The sequence below is a fragment of the Haliotis cracherodii genome, unplaced genomic scaffold (genome assembly GCF_022045235.1).
Source record: "Haliotis cracherodii isolate W230 unplaced genomic scaffold, xgHalCrac1.p SCAF_7, whole genome shotgun sequence".
Classification (NCBI taxonomy): Eukaryota; Metazoa; Mollusca; class Gastropoda; order Lepetellida; family Haliotidae; genus Haliotis; species Haliotis cracherodii.
The window spans coordinates 22,385,667-22,402,746 of record NW_027266330.1 but is presented as its reverse complement, the minus strand read 5'-3'; the positions used below and the strand labels follow the sequence as shown (position 1 = coordinate 22,402,746).

General features: G+C 42.9%; 1 protein-coding gene across 1 annotated transcript; it reads right to left on the bottom strand.

The window, feature by feature from the left end:
* Nucleotides 1-644: 644 nt before the first annotated feature.
* LOC139448742 (monocarboxylate transporter 5-like) lies at nucleotides 645-15,499 on the bottom strand. The gene is made up of 6 exons (XM_071230281.1): nucleotides 15,474-15,499; nucleotides 5,450-5,651; nucleotides 4,671-4,814; nucleotides 3,062-4,030; nucleotides 2,415-2,465; nucleotides 645-715 (listed from the first exon to the last, which is right to left on the bottom strand). The coding sequence occupies exons 2-6, from the start codon at nucleotides 5,646-5,648 to the stop codon at nucleotides 645-647; spliced, it is 1,434 nt and encodes a 477-aa protein (XP_071086382.1). The 5' UTR covers nucleotides 5,649-5,651; nucleotides 15,474-15,499.
* Between the last annotated feature and the right edge of the window lie 1,581 nt (nucleotides 15,500-17,080).

The following is a 17,080-nucleotide window of genomic DNA, read 5'->3' as shown; positions in this document are numbered from 1 at the left end:
GTTTACCACTTCGGTGAAACCCACGAGCACGGGTATGGTGCTGACAGACCTAGAAACATAATTGGGCGAACCGGGATTCGAACCCATAATCATAGAAACGCTTAGATTCGTGTACGTGTACGTCGTTGTAGCTTTTAAGGCCGTGTGAAGCGCACCATGTCGCAAGGTTATTGGAGTACTGGATCTGACCTCGACCATGACGTTACATGAATACACAAAATCACTACAGATTTATTATAGCGGCCTGTCAATATTTTGGTTTGGACCAGACCAAACAGTGACTGATATTGTCAAACTCCGTCCGGATGCGATGGTATGCACAATCATGTCAACGAGCATGACAGATCAATCTCAAAAAGATTGCTGGTAACCTGGAACACATTACCCTAACCTCCATGAATTGGTAGCACTAACACTGGCAACATTTGTCCCACAGAACACAACATAAAATAATATTTTGAAGGCGCCATCCCAAAGAAAAAAAACAAAAACAACAAAAAAAAAAAAAACAAACAATCAAAGGATTACAATTCTTTGATTCTATGAGTTGAATATACACTGTAGGAATTAGCATTTAACACACTTTCGTTGATATTCAATCACAAAGGATCCGTACTGTTCAAGAAGACACAATGAAAGTTTGCTCAGATTTCTCGTCTCTTCCTACATACAGTTATTGCTGCCGTTGATATGGAACTTAATAGGAAACAAACACCTGAAACAAAATAAACAAGTGAACGTACGTTTTACAAATATTTATTTTATACAACCTGTCCTTATGCTTGCACAGATGATACTGGTGTTCAAAACACGAGCCGCCTTCCAATTATTTGTACTACAGCGAGTTTCAGAGTTTGAGAGATTTTACTTCACTAGAATTGTCAGAACAGCTTCACAGTGATTAGATGTTACACGCACCCAAATGGGAAGTGGAACATGTGTCATTAGCTTGAAGAACCATCGCTTTAACCCTCAGGCTAACTTACCATCTAATGTTCTATGACATCTTTTCTTACTTACATGTAGTTCCGACCCATGAACATCCGGGGTAGAATAGGTCGTCAGCAACCCATTCTTGCCGTAAAAGGCGACTATGCTTGTCGTAAAAGGGGACTAACGGGATCGGGTGGTCAGGCTCGCTGACTTTGTTGATGCATGTCATCGATCCCAATTGCGTGGATCGATGCTCATGATGTCAGTCAATGGATTGTCTGGTCCAGACTCGATAATTTACAGACCGCCGTCATATAGCTGGAATATTGCTGACTGCGGCGCAAAACAACAAACCAACCAACCAACATGTAGTTCCAAAACCCCAACTACCCAAAAAAACATCCACATGATGTAACAATGGGTTCACTGTTAAATTACGCAGTTCACTGAATAATTGTATGTCAAGTACAATGCTGCAACAACATCTATACACTTTTGTTTGAAGTTTTCTATTCTCGCGTCAACGGCGCGATGCCATCATGACGGTGTTCGCGTTTCAGAAGAGTTAGATATCAAAGAATTATTTGTTTTAACATAAATCGTCAGACAAAACCATCTTAATCATATTCCTATTCAACCTGGAATAGTCTCATATGAATTTCACAACATTTATTTAAACAAGAAACGTGATTGGTTAATAGGCCCGAAAACCTATACCAAGACCTCCCCCGTACAAAATAACACATCAGTGTTGATCTGGATGTGTTGCATCTACTTCATATCTACCCAGGGGCGGTCGGGTAGCCTGGTGATTAAAGCGTTGGCTCGTCACGCCGAAGACCCGGGTTCGATTCCCGACATGGGTACAATGTGTGAAGCCCATTTCTGGTGTCCCCCGCCGTGATATTGCTGGAATATTGCTAAAAGCGGCGTAAAACCATACTCACTCACTCACTCATATCTACCCTGTACCGGTGACTGACTATCCGTGTTGAACTGGATGTGTTGTACCGGCTTCATATCTACCCTGTATCAGTGGGGGCTGGGCAAAGGTCAAATAGCTTGTCAACCCGTGGGGAACTGGGTCAGTATCGGTCATCAGTTCTCTATAAGATAGCCGTGAGAGACGACCTAGTTGTATCGGATAGTCAGGCTTAGAGACTTGGGTGATGGCCAATTATTGAGTCCCCTTTGACAGACAAGTGTATTATTACAAGTAGACTCCATCGTAAATCATTAAGTTGTCTTTCGGGTGACCTGAGCGTTTTATTCTTGTTCTGTCCAAGCAGTGTGTCCGAGGAGTATATTAAGATGTCATACAGCTAAAGGTCACCGATAGAAAATGTTGCTGATTAAATGATTCATCAACTATTTTACAGAATGCAATATTTGAAATGTTTTAAATCTGCATGCTATACAATTAATGGCATATCGCGCTTTACTAACATATAGGTACAGAACAAGGAAATGTCACGACTTACCTGCAAAAATGAACGTGTAATCATAGACCCCAGAACCTTCGTAAATGAAACCTGAAAATAATGCGTGTACTGATTACCTGGTATTTGTGCATAAATTATAAAGCGACATCTCTGGTATGGATGACATAGCTCCCTTTAATAATATGTCCTTATGTAAGGAAAAGAACTTATAATCATAACCAAAGAATACCCCACTCAGACACAGTATACTGACTCCGAGCCGACCAGTCCTTGTTTTAGGCCCTTAATGCCGAGCGCCAGACAGGGTAACAACAAGTACCATTTTTTACCGTATTTTGGTATGACGCGGCCGGGGATCGAATCCCGGACCTTCCGCTCCCCGGGCGGACGCTCTACCACTAGGCCACGGAGGCGGTCGGATAGATAGTTGAAGGTTAACCGAGGATATGTGAATCAGATACGGCTATGTTTGTCACACGTTAAGAATAAGGATACACAAATAGCATCAGTTTAACTCGCAAACCAAAATTACAACTTTTTTAACGATGGTCATCGATACGTAGTTTAAAGTTTGCCCCCAAGCATTCACTATGGTTCACGTGCACGTTCAATGATATACATACATCCAACATTTCAATGTTCGTCTTACCACGTGTCAACATCCTATATACTAATACAGAACTTACTTGCGATGATAGGACCGAGCAGGTATCCAATTCCACATGAGAAATAGACCACTCCAAATCCAACAGCAACGGTCGCCAAACCCGTCAGCTCTATTGCGAAGGGACCCATAAGGGAATTCGTGCCATGACTGTAAACTCCGTAAAAGAAACTAAAAACAATTTGCCAGTGGTATGTATCCGACATCAGCGGAAACAGAGCTGTTATCAGTCCAGTAATGCCAACGAAACCCACTTGGAGCATGGGAAATTCTATGCTGGAGTCGGAGGCCAAAAGTCCTATAGTGAACCTCGCAAACACGCCCCCAGCACCCAACGCACTTAACAGATTGGAGGCTGCTGTTGGAGAACTCCCCATCACCTCTGCATAATTTGGTAGGTGGAATATACACGCAGCGTCACCTAACGACCAGAAAATGATGGTTGTGTTATAGAGAAGGAAAGATTTGTTGCAAGTCGTCTTCAGCATACTACATGATGTCGTGTTACCACAACACTGTTTTGTGGCTTGCTTTTTAACTGGTGTGCTTGAAGAGTCTGCTTTTTGGAGAAAAGGAGTTTGCGTTAGATCATCATAAGAATTTTCCAAGTGTTCAGATGACATCATGTTGGTACCGTTTTCAGTGCAAAGTGGATGTAGATTTCTTGGACGGATTGCACCTTCCTCCATTGCATGCGTAATCTTGACTGATTCGTTTTCGCGATGGTCCTCAATTACAATAGTTCTGATGGAGAGAGGTGGTTTACGTAGGAGGGATGCTGCAATACACGTGTTGAATGCAATAGCACCGATGATGAGAAGTGTTCCATGCAGTTTATATTCATCCAGCAGAAACCTTGCAAGAGGACCAGCTACAAACAGACCCATTCCTCCTCCTACCATACACAATCCGTAGGCAGCTGGCCTCTTCTTCTCGAAATATTGTCCAGGGATGACGCCCACAACATTTGCACCAAGGCACAACCCAAACCCTATTGAATAGAAAACACAGACAGACAGAACATGACAGTAACTCGATGCTACTGCGTGAAAGAGGCTAGGTGAGGTGAAATTGGGTTAAACGTCACGTCCAAGAGTTATGCAGTAATAAGGCGACGAACATGCACGTGATTGATTGATTGATTGATTGATTGATTGATTGATTGATTGATTGAGTTACCATGTCATAGTTTAACAAGAATACCCCTCTCAGACCCATTGTACTGACTCCGAGCCGACCAGTCCTTGTTTTAGTCCCTTAATGCCGAGCGTCAGGCAGGTTAACAACAAGTACCAATTTTTAACGTCTTTTGGTATGACGCGACCGGGTATCGAACCCTGGGCCTTCCTTTCTCCGGGTGGACGCTCTACCACAAGACCATGGAGGTGTGAAAGAGAGATACTGTGACTACGAAAAGTGAGCAATTTAGTCGTGAAGTTTTTTGCACTAATATCACGGCGTATGAGCCTTATGTACTTTGTGACCATCTTCGTGGTGTAGTGGATAGAACATCTCAATAAAAGTCCATTCATAAAATGCAGCCTGACAAACCTGGCTTGATACTCCTCTGACAAACCTTCGTGACATAAAACCTTATTCGAACTGAGAACTTATTTGATAATGTTTCGTACCTGCCATGAATCCATATGTGATAACTAGTCCAACTATTGTTTGACAGAACGATGCCAGGGTCATTCCTACTAGTGTTAGTGTACCGCCGGACAATGCCGTCAGTTTAGAACCAAATCGATGTTGAACCATGCCAGCTATTGGTCCTGAAGGGAAGCAAGATATCACAAGTATCAATAACTTAAATCTATCTATGTGCCTTTGTGTATAGTGGCACATGTTAAGATAAGTTGTTTATCTGGGGTGAGTGATTGTGTCAAATGTGTGTAATGCCGCATTTAATATAATTACATTTATATCACCGAGTTTCAGCTTCTTGAAACTGAAATACTGCTCAAAGGGGCTTCAAATTAAATGTAAAACTCAGACACCTGAGAGTTACCAGTTTTGGTAACCGACGAAACAGATCCCATTGAGCCCAAACAATAAATAGTGGTAAGCGTTGTATAAATGAATCACTGAAAATCAGTGATGCCATCCGATGTATACAAAAAAGGTTCAGCATACCCTACCCTACCAGTAGCACATGCCACTCACACAATTTGCATAAAATGTATTAAGACTCACCTACTATACAGCAGAGAATAATTCAAACATTATGTTAATAAAAGAGTGAGTGAGTATGGTTTTACGCCGCTTTTAGCAATATTCCAGCAATATCACGGCGGGGGACACCAGAAATGGGCTTCACACATTGTACCCATGTCGGGAATCGAACCCGGGTCTTCGGCGTGACGAGCGAACGCTGGTAAAGTTAACGAAAACAAGCTATTTCACTCACCGAGTATTGTATAAGAGCCAATTAGAGTTGAACCAATCCATGATGATTTTGTGATGTCGTTCTCCACCTCTTCCATAATTGCGATGTTTATGACTCCTGATGAAAAAGCAACCAACCCTGCCAGAAGCTGAATGGAGACTGCCGATGCCAAGGCCACCCAGGCGTACCCTTGGTCAATGTCCTTCCTGGATGCCATCATCAACTAAAGAAGATACAATGCTTTCTTAAAAGTTTATTTAAAGTATTTAAACCCTTTCTAATCTGAAGCATCAGTGACAAAAATGATGTCCGATGCATTTCCCTATTTTGACTTGTATTTTAAGTTCTCTCGTGTTTGGTTTCGATTTCAATTGACTTGCCTTTGCGTGTGTTTATGATGGGTTCCAGTGGGGCAGGAAACGTTCACATTTTCGCGAATATCGCATATCATCACTATCTGAGAATGACTAATATGCACATTCGTATGACATATTGAGAATAGTACAATGAGCTCTTCCTTGTCGGGGCGGTCGTGTAGCCTAGTGGTTAAAGCGTTCGCTCGTCACGCCGAAGACCCGGGTTCGATTCCCGACATGGGTACAATGTGTGAAGCCCTTTTCTGGTGTCCCCCGCCGTGATATTGCTGGAATATTGCTAAAAGCGGCGTAAAACCATACTCACTCACTCACTTTCTTGTCATCCAGCTATAACCAGAAGCTTTTATAGACGTTTATGAGTGGACATAAAATGGGGTGGTATACACGATGGATAAATGATGACAATAAGCACATCGAAAATATTATTCGGATTCATTGCATACCAAGCCAGAGATAAAACGTAGTGCCATGTATGGAACTGATACACTCTCTCTTTCTCATTAGTGCATTTATCAATTATTAAGTTATGATATGAATATTATGTGAAACAACTTATTATACATATCCGGGATACTTGTTATTGTTCTTCGACAGGTGAATGATGAAATAAACTCTTCAAAAAAAGAAACGCATAGGTGTTTTGAGAATTCAAATTAGATTATTTTTCTCCAGCAATCGTCATAAAGACAATTCTTATGTTTGATTCCCGTTAATCATGTCATGTTTGTTGTGCATTTCGCGCAAACACATCTAAAAATGTTTTTTTTTGTAAACGTTTATCAACAAAAATGCAAAGGATGCACGGAAATTGCTTTCAGAAAAAGGTTTTAGCACAATGCACGTGCAAAGTGTTGGAAACAAGAGTAAGAGACACTGACTATAAAAGACAAATTTTCTGACGTAAACGGAGATCGAAAAGTGCAGCTGACCGAAATATCGTCATTGGACGTTTGGAAGCAGGGGAGTCCCAGTCTGCCGTTGGGACTATGGGATCGAAATACCCGCACTAATTCGATTCAAGATGATCCCAGAAGAGGAAGACCAAGAGTGACCACCCTTGCTCAGGATCGGTACATCCCGTTGCATCACCTTCGGAATTGATTTGCTACAGCAATGGTCACTGCAGGAAATCGTCTGAGGGAAGTGTGAATTCGAGCGAGACGACCAAAAGTTGGACCTGTCTTGCGACGTCTACACCGTCAACGACGTGTTCGGTGGCGCAACAGATTACAGGCATGGGTTCTCAGGAACTGGCGACGCGTTTGGTTCAGGGATGAGTCACGTTTTCTTCTTCAACGACGGGATGGAAGACAACGACATGAACATTTTGCGCCGAACTGCGTTCGACAGGTGGGTCGTTTGTTGGAGGGAGTGTCATGGTGTGGGGAGCCATATCCTACACGGGTAGATCACAGTTAGTGGTTGTCCAGGGCAATCTTACAGCAAACCGATACATAGACCAAATTCTGCGTCCTCACCTCCTCCCAACTTTGGACCGCCAGAGGGAGTTGTTCCAACGCTCGGCCCAATACAGCACGTGCAACAGTTAATTTCCTTGCTAATGAGAACATCAATATCCTTCCATGGCCGCCAAAATCGCCTGATCTCAACCCAATTGAACATTTGTGGGACGAACTTGATCGACGCGTCTGTCCACGTCACCAGCGTCCCCACACACTGGCACAACTCGCCAACGCCTTACATGAGGAATGGCGAAGAATTCCCCACGCAAAAATCCGTACACTTGTGCAATCTGTGCCAAGGAGGTGTCGAGCAGTGACGGCCGCAAGAGGTGGTGTGACCAGGTACTGACCATGACGTCCATTTGTGGCTACACATGTGCAATGACTGAACTGAATTAATGCTGACAATGACGACAATGCTTTTGTCGATCACAGTGTCTAATTTCATTTGATTGTGTTCACGCATATTCTATGTAGATACTTTTACATCCGCTTTATAAATGTCCTGATTTTTTAACTATGCGTATCTTTTTTTCCAGAGTGTATTAGATTTATATGCATAATCAAGTCTGTCAGACTCAACATCGGATTCTGAAGGACTTGCTTGGACTTCCAGCAGGCCCCAACTAAATTCCGCTTTAATGATACCGAGTCACACCTGTGGTTTGTAGTTACTAAAGGGACACATCAACAGAGCTAGACTATCCCAATGTTAGTTAGCAGCAACACAATACAGTAAGTAATCCCGCAACGAAATAATCAATCCAAATCAATTACTCGAGTATCATGCACAGAACTTAGCTACAAAGTCACATTTGTTGATCCTATGATTGGACGTGCGTCTTTCAAAACGAATAGTACCGCCTCCGTGGTCTAGTGGTAGAGCGCCCGCTCGGAGTGCGGCAGGCCCGGGGTTCGATCCCCAGCCGCGTCATACCAAAAGACGTTAAAAGATAGTACTTGTTGTTACCCTGTCTGGCGCTCGGCATTAAGGGGATAAAACAAGGACTGGTCGACTCGGAGTCACTATACTGTGTCTGAGTGGGGTATTCATGTTAAACTGCAGCATGGTATCTCAGTGAACTAGCACTATATATCGGCATCAGTCCGGACTAGTACAAACAGCCACACGAACACATGCACGCCGCTATATAAGTGCAATAATCTTTGACGCGACGTTAAACCCCATTTCACCTCACCTCACCTGAAAACGAATATGAGAAACAGGGCCGGAGACGGAATGCAAGTGTGCAGACACACAATCGCTACATAGAGCGAATGTATCCATCTTGACAGCTTAGTTTTAAGTATTGTCATACATATTATCATACTTACACTTGCTTATATCTGTAAGTGGCGACTCACAATCGTAACCCACGTGGCCCAGAATAGCAAATGCCTCGCAGCTGATTACAGTTCGTCGGCCATCATTGTTGCTAAAAATAGCTGTTCACACGTGGTCGACACATGGACCCAGTTTCACGCGAACAGGGAACTTGAGGCTCAGCAGAGACCATATAATAGATATAATATTAATATCATATGGTCTCTGGGGTCAGGTAACAGTATATATTTGAATCATTCTTCGGTTGCATGAAAACGGTTTCACAACAGAACATGTTGCATAGATTTTGTTTCGAAGGAAATCACATCTGTGTTAAAAACGAGTGAGGAGAATCAACTCGCTTGGCAGAGGTACCACTATACACGACTAACTCACACATAATAGAAATGTTTACAATCAATTATTACAGTCAATCATTAGAGCGAGTTGACAATCAGTTGTAGAAGTACATATATGTGAAGAACATTAGATGAGTGAGTGCGTGAGTTGGGTTTAACGCATCTTTTAACAGTATTCAAGTTATATCGCGGCGTGTCAGCTTAATGTGGGAGGAAAGCCCGAAGTGATGCAGGTCTCAGACGTTTACAACTTTGGTGAAACCCACGAGCATGGGTATGGTGCTGACAAACCTAGAAAAATAATCTGGGCGAACCGGGAATCGAACCCACAATCATAGGTTTCTGGCGTGCCAAAGGGATGCAACTCTACACATCGAATCGCGGCGTCTTAGCCGACTGGGCCACCCGTGCCCCCAAAATTAGATGAACATAAAAATTATACAATCGTTACACAAGATACATACTACATTAGTTGCGAAACATATTCCACGGAACACAGCGTAATACAACAACTTTACAATGGATGTAGTTAAGACTTGACATTGCACAACATAGTAACGTTTCTTACCTGAGTCAATAAACAGTCAGTTTTTTAGACAACCACAGACTGATTTGTGACTGTCTCTCGTCCGTATTCATACCTATTCTATCTATAACAGATAATCTCATTGACTGATTAAACTTACGATAAAGTTGTTATTGCGAACTTTTGTGGCGCAATCTAAACAGAATTATATGATCTAGTTTGACCGAGGCATTGATGATAAAGATGTTTATGAGTGAAGTTTAGTAAGAATACTAGTTTACCAGTTGCTAGTATGAACCGAATGTTTACGTGGAACAGGTGATTTGATAAGGGTGGATGATAAATATATTAACGTTTTATATAATTTTATTTGCCTAACTCTACCAGACCAACACCATGAGAGATGCGGGTCCTGTCCGACATGCGTTATCGGGTTGACCCTTGGCAGTCTAACGAGGTCGTTAGTTAGTTGTAATATTCCCTTATTTCACAATTTCCAATTCTTAATATGTGGCATGTAACGTGATAAAATATTTGTCAAACTTTGTTGACTTTCCCCCTGTTAATATCTGCAAAACACCAAACATGATTGACAACCTTAATTATTCTATAACTGGCACTATATTAGCCTATGCCATTTCCAGTATTGAACATCCCAGACACATTTCTTGTTTTGTGAATTATCAACACTTAATCTGTTTTACTGTCCTTAAGGAATGGTCATTATGGGTAATGACTTGGGCCCACTTGCACAAAGCGATCTTAGCGCGGAGACTATCGTAAGCCTATGTTAAAGCATGGGAGTTACGATCATCTTAGCGCTAAGATCGCTTTGTGCAAGTGGGCCCAGTACACAAAATCATATATTTATAACTCAGTTCATGTACGGAATTCCTAGTACTTTGTTCAAAACTATACCAGGGCAAACTTGCACAAAGCAATCTTAGCGCTAAGATGATCGTAACTCCCATGCTTTGACATAGACTTACAATAGTCGTAGCGCAAAGATCGCTTTGTGCAAATTGGCCCTGGTGAAACTAAACACTCTTTGTTTGCTTTCCGTTTCCAAGGGCGCCATGTGTTCATTATACGGGTGTTGACTGGGTCTCACCTTCCATGGCCAGGCTATCTATTAACTTGTAGCTTTTATCGTACGTGGAGGTTATCAATAGTTGAGTATTAGAGGCTAAAAACGTAAGGAAACAGATTCTGAAATATCAATACACTATGCTTTAATATAAATGCATGAATTGAGCGTTATCAATGTTTGCACTTTGAAAAATTCATCAATACATGTATAAATTGAACGAGGTATAAAGTGATAAATAATGCATGACATACCAACAAGTTACCAACGACGGGTGGCCCAGTCGTCTAAGGCACCGCAATTCGCTGTGCAGAGTTGCGTCCCTTGGGCACGCCAGAAACCTTTGATTGTGGGTTCGAATCCCGGTTCGCCCCGACTGTTTCTAGGTTTGTCAACACCATACCCGTGCTCGTGTGTTTCACCGAAGTGTTAAACGTCTGAGACATGCATCACTTCGGGCTTTCCTCCCACATTAAGCTGACACGTCTCGATATAACTGGAATACAGTTAAAAGCGGCGTTAAACCCAACTCACTCACTCACACTCACACTCACCTACACCAGGGATATGGGTGAATAAGTACCCATGGACATTCAAGATAACAGGCCATCCCTGATACCTGGACTATGGGCAGTTAGAGGTTAATTACTTTGTTTGGGGCACATGTGACCAACTCGTCTATGGCGCTGCGAATCGCTGTGCAGAGTTGCGTCCTTAGGACACGCCTTCGAATCCCGGTTCGCCACGACTATCTTTCACGGTTAGTCAGCACCATACCCGTGCTCGTGGGTTTCAGCGAAGTGGTAAACCTCTAAGACCTGCATCACTTCGGTCTTTTCACTCACATTAAGCTGACACGCCGAGATAAAACTGGAATAATGTTAAAAGCGGCGTTAAACCCAACTCACTCACTCACTCACTAATTGCCTTGTTTAACTAGCAGCGGCAAATTCACAGTGTTCACATAACAGGATCAAGCAGCTTCTACACTGGTTACATGTTGTATGGGAAAGACGTTTGCTCAGGAGAATATAACTACACTGTCTATTGACCATGGTCAAGTAGTTTCTACAATACTGGAAATAATATTGCTCTGAATGTCAGCTCAGAAAAGTATAGTATCTCCTCTGTGAGGTTCGGACTTCTGACCTTTGTTAGTCAGGTTATAAGTCGACCCTCAAAGGGAAGTGCGAGCCAAGGGTAGATACCGACAGAGGTGTGAGTATAAATTGTTATATATCATCTTGATATATGAGGGCAGCCGAATTGATCCACAGCCCCATTCGTCAAAGTGATCTTTGATTTTCGCAAGACTCATAAAGTATGGGACTTACAATCGTCTTGGAGCGAAAATTGATTTTTAGAATGGACCGTGGACTAGACGATCACAAGTGACAAACTTTAAAGTATAATCAAGTGGAATATGAGATTCGAACCCAGGATCATAGTGTTCTTAATAGCGTGGGGAATTTTTGCACTGCTACAAATCTACTCACAGCATCTTAACCGACTGGACCAGTCTGGTCTTTCCCCATTTGACTGTGCCTTAATGCAAAGGAGGTAGCAACAATTTGTTATAACACTTTACCATACAAACACGATCACGTAGTTATAATCACAATTATGCTTCATCACAAGTAGCTGCTGCTACGCGTTAATATGCGCGGGCATATACACAGCTGGTCGTCGCGACCCCAATTAGTCATTTGTAACGAAATCCGATTGGTGATGCTTGACCATCTTACAACTTCAGAGCACGTCTCTTCCCGAGGGGTGGGTTTTTTTTGGTTTTTTTTTGTTTTGTTGTTTTTTTGGGGGGGAGGGGGGGGGGGGGGGGTACCTGCTGATTTGGTTTGGGACCGTGTTGCCGTACACCCAGTTTCCACATTATGGGGAGCTGCCTCTCGTGGCGGCAAAATATCGGTGTAGCACTTTAGTTATGACATTCTTGCTCAGAAGGTTTGCATTGAGGTCACCCACGATTGAGGTGCAACTCTATGGCGCCGCCTGTACTGTAACTATGGTGTCCGTCAGTCTCACTACTTATCCCTCTTCGTTTGGGTCCGTCGAGGACATTGTTAGCTTTGTCTATGTCATATTCCAAGCCCATGTGGTTGTTCGCCCAGACTGTGATTGCTCGTGACTCGTTTATGGCAATACCATACATCAGACATTACCTATAGGTCACCGTTGTGGCTCACTGTGTTGTGGTTGTCTGCATACACCGCCATCGGTGATTGAAATCACCGGTATGTGTCGCGCTCATGGTCAAATGGGCGCGAAGTGCTTTCTGTGAAGAGCGGCCATTTTCTGTATTACACATGTATGGCGTGACTTCATATATCTATGCGAGACATTTTGGTGTGAGAATAAACCTATGTGTGCTGAAATTCCTCTGGTCAGAGACCATATACCCATATGCCGTTTTGGACACAGTTCCAAAACATACTGCGAAACAAATTACACAGCTACTGAGAGGAATCACAGATCGTTTAATACATCCCAGTAACTAAGGACTTTAATTACATTTCTCTTGACTAATATGCACTCGGAAATGACTATTTTCCAGATTTCGAGGGGGGCGCCATTTTCTATGAGTACAATGAAGAGCATCGGGACAGTGCGTGATTCAGTTTCCCCAGAGACCATATAATAGATCTATTATGTGGTCTCTGGTTTCCCTTAGAAGATATTATCAGCAAAATAAAGTTTTACAGATCACTCATATATGATTGTCGTTCTTTACAAAATCAAGAAAAGTAACATAACTTACCGTGGATGAAATAGATGAATGAAATCAAGTCCGTAAACACTCGCACGTGAGCCTTCAAATCTCGCAGATCTCGCACAGTCACGCGATAATCATTATTATCATCTTTATTCCTCCATAGGAGAGTTACATGCAATTCATTACGGTTATACAGATACTAATTAGCCCTGGGGCCTGTCCCTCGGTATATGGTCTCTGCTCTTGTGTATTATTTTGGGGGATTTAAAGTGGGCGTGAAACAGAACCACTGCCACGCAATTGTCTGATCACATTACTGGCAACGTCATAGCACATGGTATCGCATACCGTTGGCGTCGTCGGCAGGCAGGGTATTGTGTAATTGGCCATCTGTCAGGTGGGGGCTCTGTTAGGTAAATTAGTTATCAGTATGTATTTTTTTTAGCATTAGATTCATACACTAGATTTACAATTAGAGTGACACCATACAGGTTAAGTTAGAATTATTTGTTTCTTGTGTGTGACCTCCAACGTTATTGCACCCATATACCATACCATTTAGATACCTTTGCGAAAGGGGGCGGTCGGGTAGCCTAGTGGTTAAAGCGTTCGTTCGTCAAGCCGAAGACCCGGGTTCGATTCCCGACATGGGTACACTGTGTGAAGCTCATTTGTGGTGTCCCCGTCGTGATATTGCTGGAATATTGCTAAAAGCGGCGTAAAACCTCACTCACCTTTGCGAAAGCTGTTCCGTGTAGATTACAGCCCTTAGTTAGTCGTACACCAGATGGGTCTACTCCTCCACCAGCTAGATTACTACATTGTACATCTGCCACGCAACGACCTAACTATAGTTGTTGACATCACCTCTGTTAACAGTACCTCTACCCCCATGACCTTTTGTACTTCTCCAAGACGAGAAGTATGGAGTGTTGTCGGGCGCTTGTAGCAATGCCACAGGATAACGGATAGCGTCATGAATAGGCATCAACCGTTGTAACATTTTGAGAAACGAACCATGATCTTGTTTTATATACAAACGTTTCAGTTTCTACCATTTCGTCTTGTTAAAAGTGAATTGGGAGGCTGACATACCCGCATTTCCCATTTCGAACCGACGGCGTATTCGACTGCATTAGATGTACGACGAATAAGTCCAAGGTTGTTTTTCGTCGTCTGCTATTTTTCAATGAATGTGAAAAGTAAAGTGGATAACTGTGTTCTTACCTGCTCGGACAACAGAATGCAAAGGACAAGCCTGGAATACACATCCGTGAGCAGTAAGATAAATGCGTTCTTCACCGGTCCCTCGGGTGACATGGGTTGGTGTATAACTTGATGCTCGGGTGCATAAACTAACATAGGGGATTCCCCTCGCACGGTACATGCGCACACAGTCTTACTTTTACCTTCAGTCAGTGCAGTAAAGTAACACAGGAAGTCAACGCTTGATCTCACCTGGTGTGAACCAGGTGCAGAACATGACTCACAGATGGATAAAAATAACACATGTTTTTTCTCACCCTATTGCCACTCTGAGCTCCTAATAGCAGCTTTGTTATGTCAGCACTTTCCTGGATCTGCACCTGCACTCGTATATACACCTAACATACTTATCCAACCACTAGAAATGGCTATGCATATGTTTTATTAGCGTCATGAATATTTCGTGAACGCAGGCAGTTACGTGTCTTGAATGCACTAATTAAATACACGAAGGAATAGTGGAAACAACGCCAAAATCTATATGATGCTTGACAAACAAAGACAAGAGAGTTTTGCAAATGTAGCGTTTGTAATAATGAAAAAGGCAGAGTTAAAGACATTTTGTTAAAATGTACTGGCGAATATAGACCCATGAGGACAGTACTGGCGAATATAGACCCATGAGGACAACACCATTAGGGCATATTGTCAGCCACTGTAAATACAGTGTGGTTGAGAATAAAGTCAATCTACATGGATGGGATGGTCACAGTGAGTCTTGTATAAGGTAGAAATTGTGTCTTTTCACGCTCAGAGCCAAAACTAGATTCTCAGTATTGGCTCTACTCTATGTGAAGATCCGGGATAGAATATGTTTTCAGCAACCCATGCTTGGCATAAAAGGCGACTATGCTTGTCGTAAGAGGCAATTAACGGGATCGAGTGCGGCGATAAACAACAAACAAACAAACTTACCTTCAATCTTGACTGTGACGTAAACACACCCCAATATCGCGTGTATGGCCCATCGGCTTCATTCTCGCACACGACGTATTGCAGAGTTCGTCATTCGGTGTTCGGCGCCATTCCTCCCCGAGTGCCTGCACAAAGTCATGTCTGTATGCATGAGGGTTACGTCGTGATCAAGGTGGTCCCACGAGAGCAAGGCAAAACGTTGACGTTATTGGCCTGCACAAACTGACCAAAGGCACGTGGTCTTGGTTTTTGTCATTTTGGAACACGAACCGCGTGTTGGACTGAACGTACTATTGGCCCGTACACTACCATCGCGCCGTCGTCTGGATACAGAGAAGTGGCTGGCAGCATGTCCTGAGGCAATTCATAGAGATGACCCACAGTCAAGAACCGGTTCCTCAAATAAAGAATACATCCTCGTTGGATGTCTGGCACGTGGTCTGCCTGTCGTGAGCCCGCCACTGTCTGTCATGTCTGCCGGTATTGTTGCAGCAGCCTGGTGATTATTGCAACATGAGCGTCATGCGAGAAAGGTTTCTTGCAACTATGTACACCTCGGGTCACAACTTTCAGCCCGAGTCCAAACAACAATCAGCAAGTCCAGCAAGCAGCAAGTGCCTTATCACTGCGTGTTCCTCAAGTTGTTTCCATTTTCCAAAGGTCATAGAACGCTGCTGTTCTAATGATTTGTCACAATGACATAATTTGCTCAACTGACTCAAGTTTATGTGGATGTCTCCAGCAACCCATGCTTGCCGTAAAAGGCGACTAACGGGATCGGGTGGCCAGGCTCGCTGACTTGGTTGATGCATGTCATCGATCCATATTGCGTGGATAGATGCTCATGATATTAATCACAGACCTCCGTCATATAGCTGGAATATTGCTGAGTGTGGCGTTAAACAACAAACCTCTTTGAAATCATGGAATGTCCACAAGAAGAGATTTCACTATTATGCAATTCCTTTTATGTGAAGTTTAGAACTTACCAATTGCGCTCGAGTATTCTACGATTGGTATTGCATGACTATTTGATATAGTTTCTTTCGCTCGACAGTATACTTCCGTATTCCGTATACCACGACGCGAATATGATACCATAGTAGACATTCTCTAACCTATGGCTTGGACAGCAATGAATCGGCATGATATTCTCGTTGGCATAATTATGCTTTTGGTGATCCTACGTCAATCATGCATACGACCGCATTTAATTTCCAATGTCTGTAAAAGCTGCTGGATACATGCAAACCACAAACTCTCCCCACGATCATACGAATGCTCTGCTAAAGGTCCATTATTCGATTCCGTCTTTATGATAAGCAATTGTACTTGGTTTCTTTTTCTTGTCATGTAAGAGTCTGTTTTATCTTAATTTCTATTACTGTATCATTCCGAAAAGCTTAAAAATAGTCATTCGTGGGATATGAGTTTGTTTTCAATTGTTAATGTCAGGGAGGGGCAGTCGGGTAGCCTAGTGGTTAAAGCGTTCCCTCGTCACACCGAAGACCCGGGTTCGATTCCCGACATGGGCACAATGTGTGTCCCCCGCCGTGATATTGCTGGAATATTGCTAAAAACGGCGTAAAACCATACTCACTCACTCA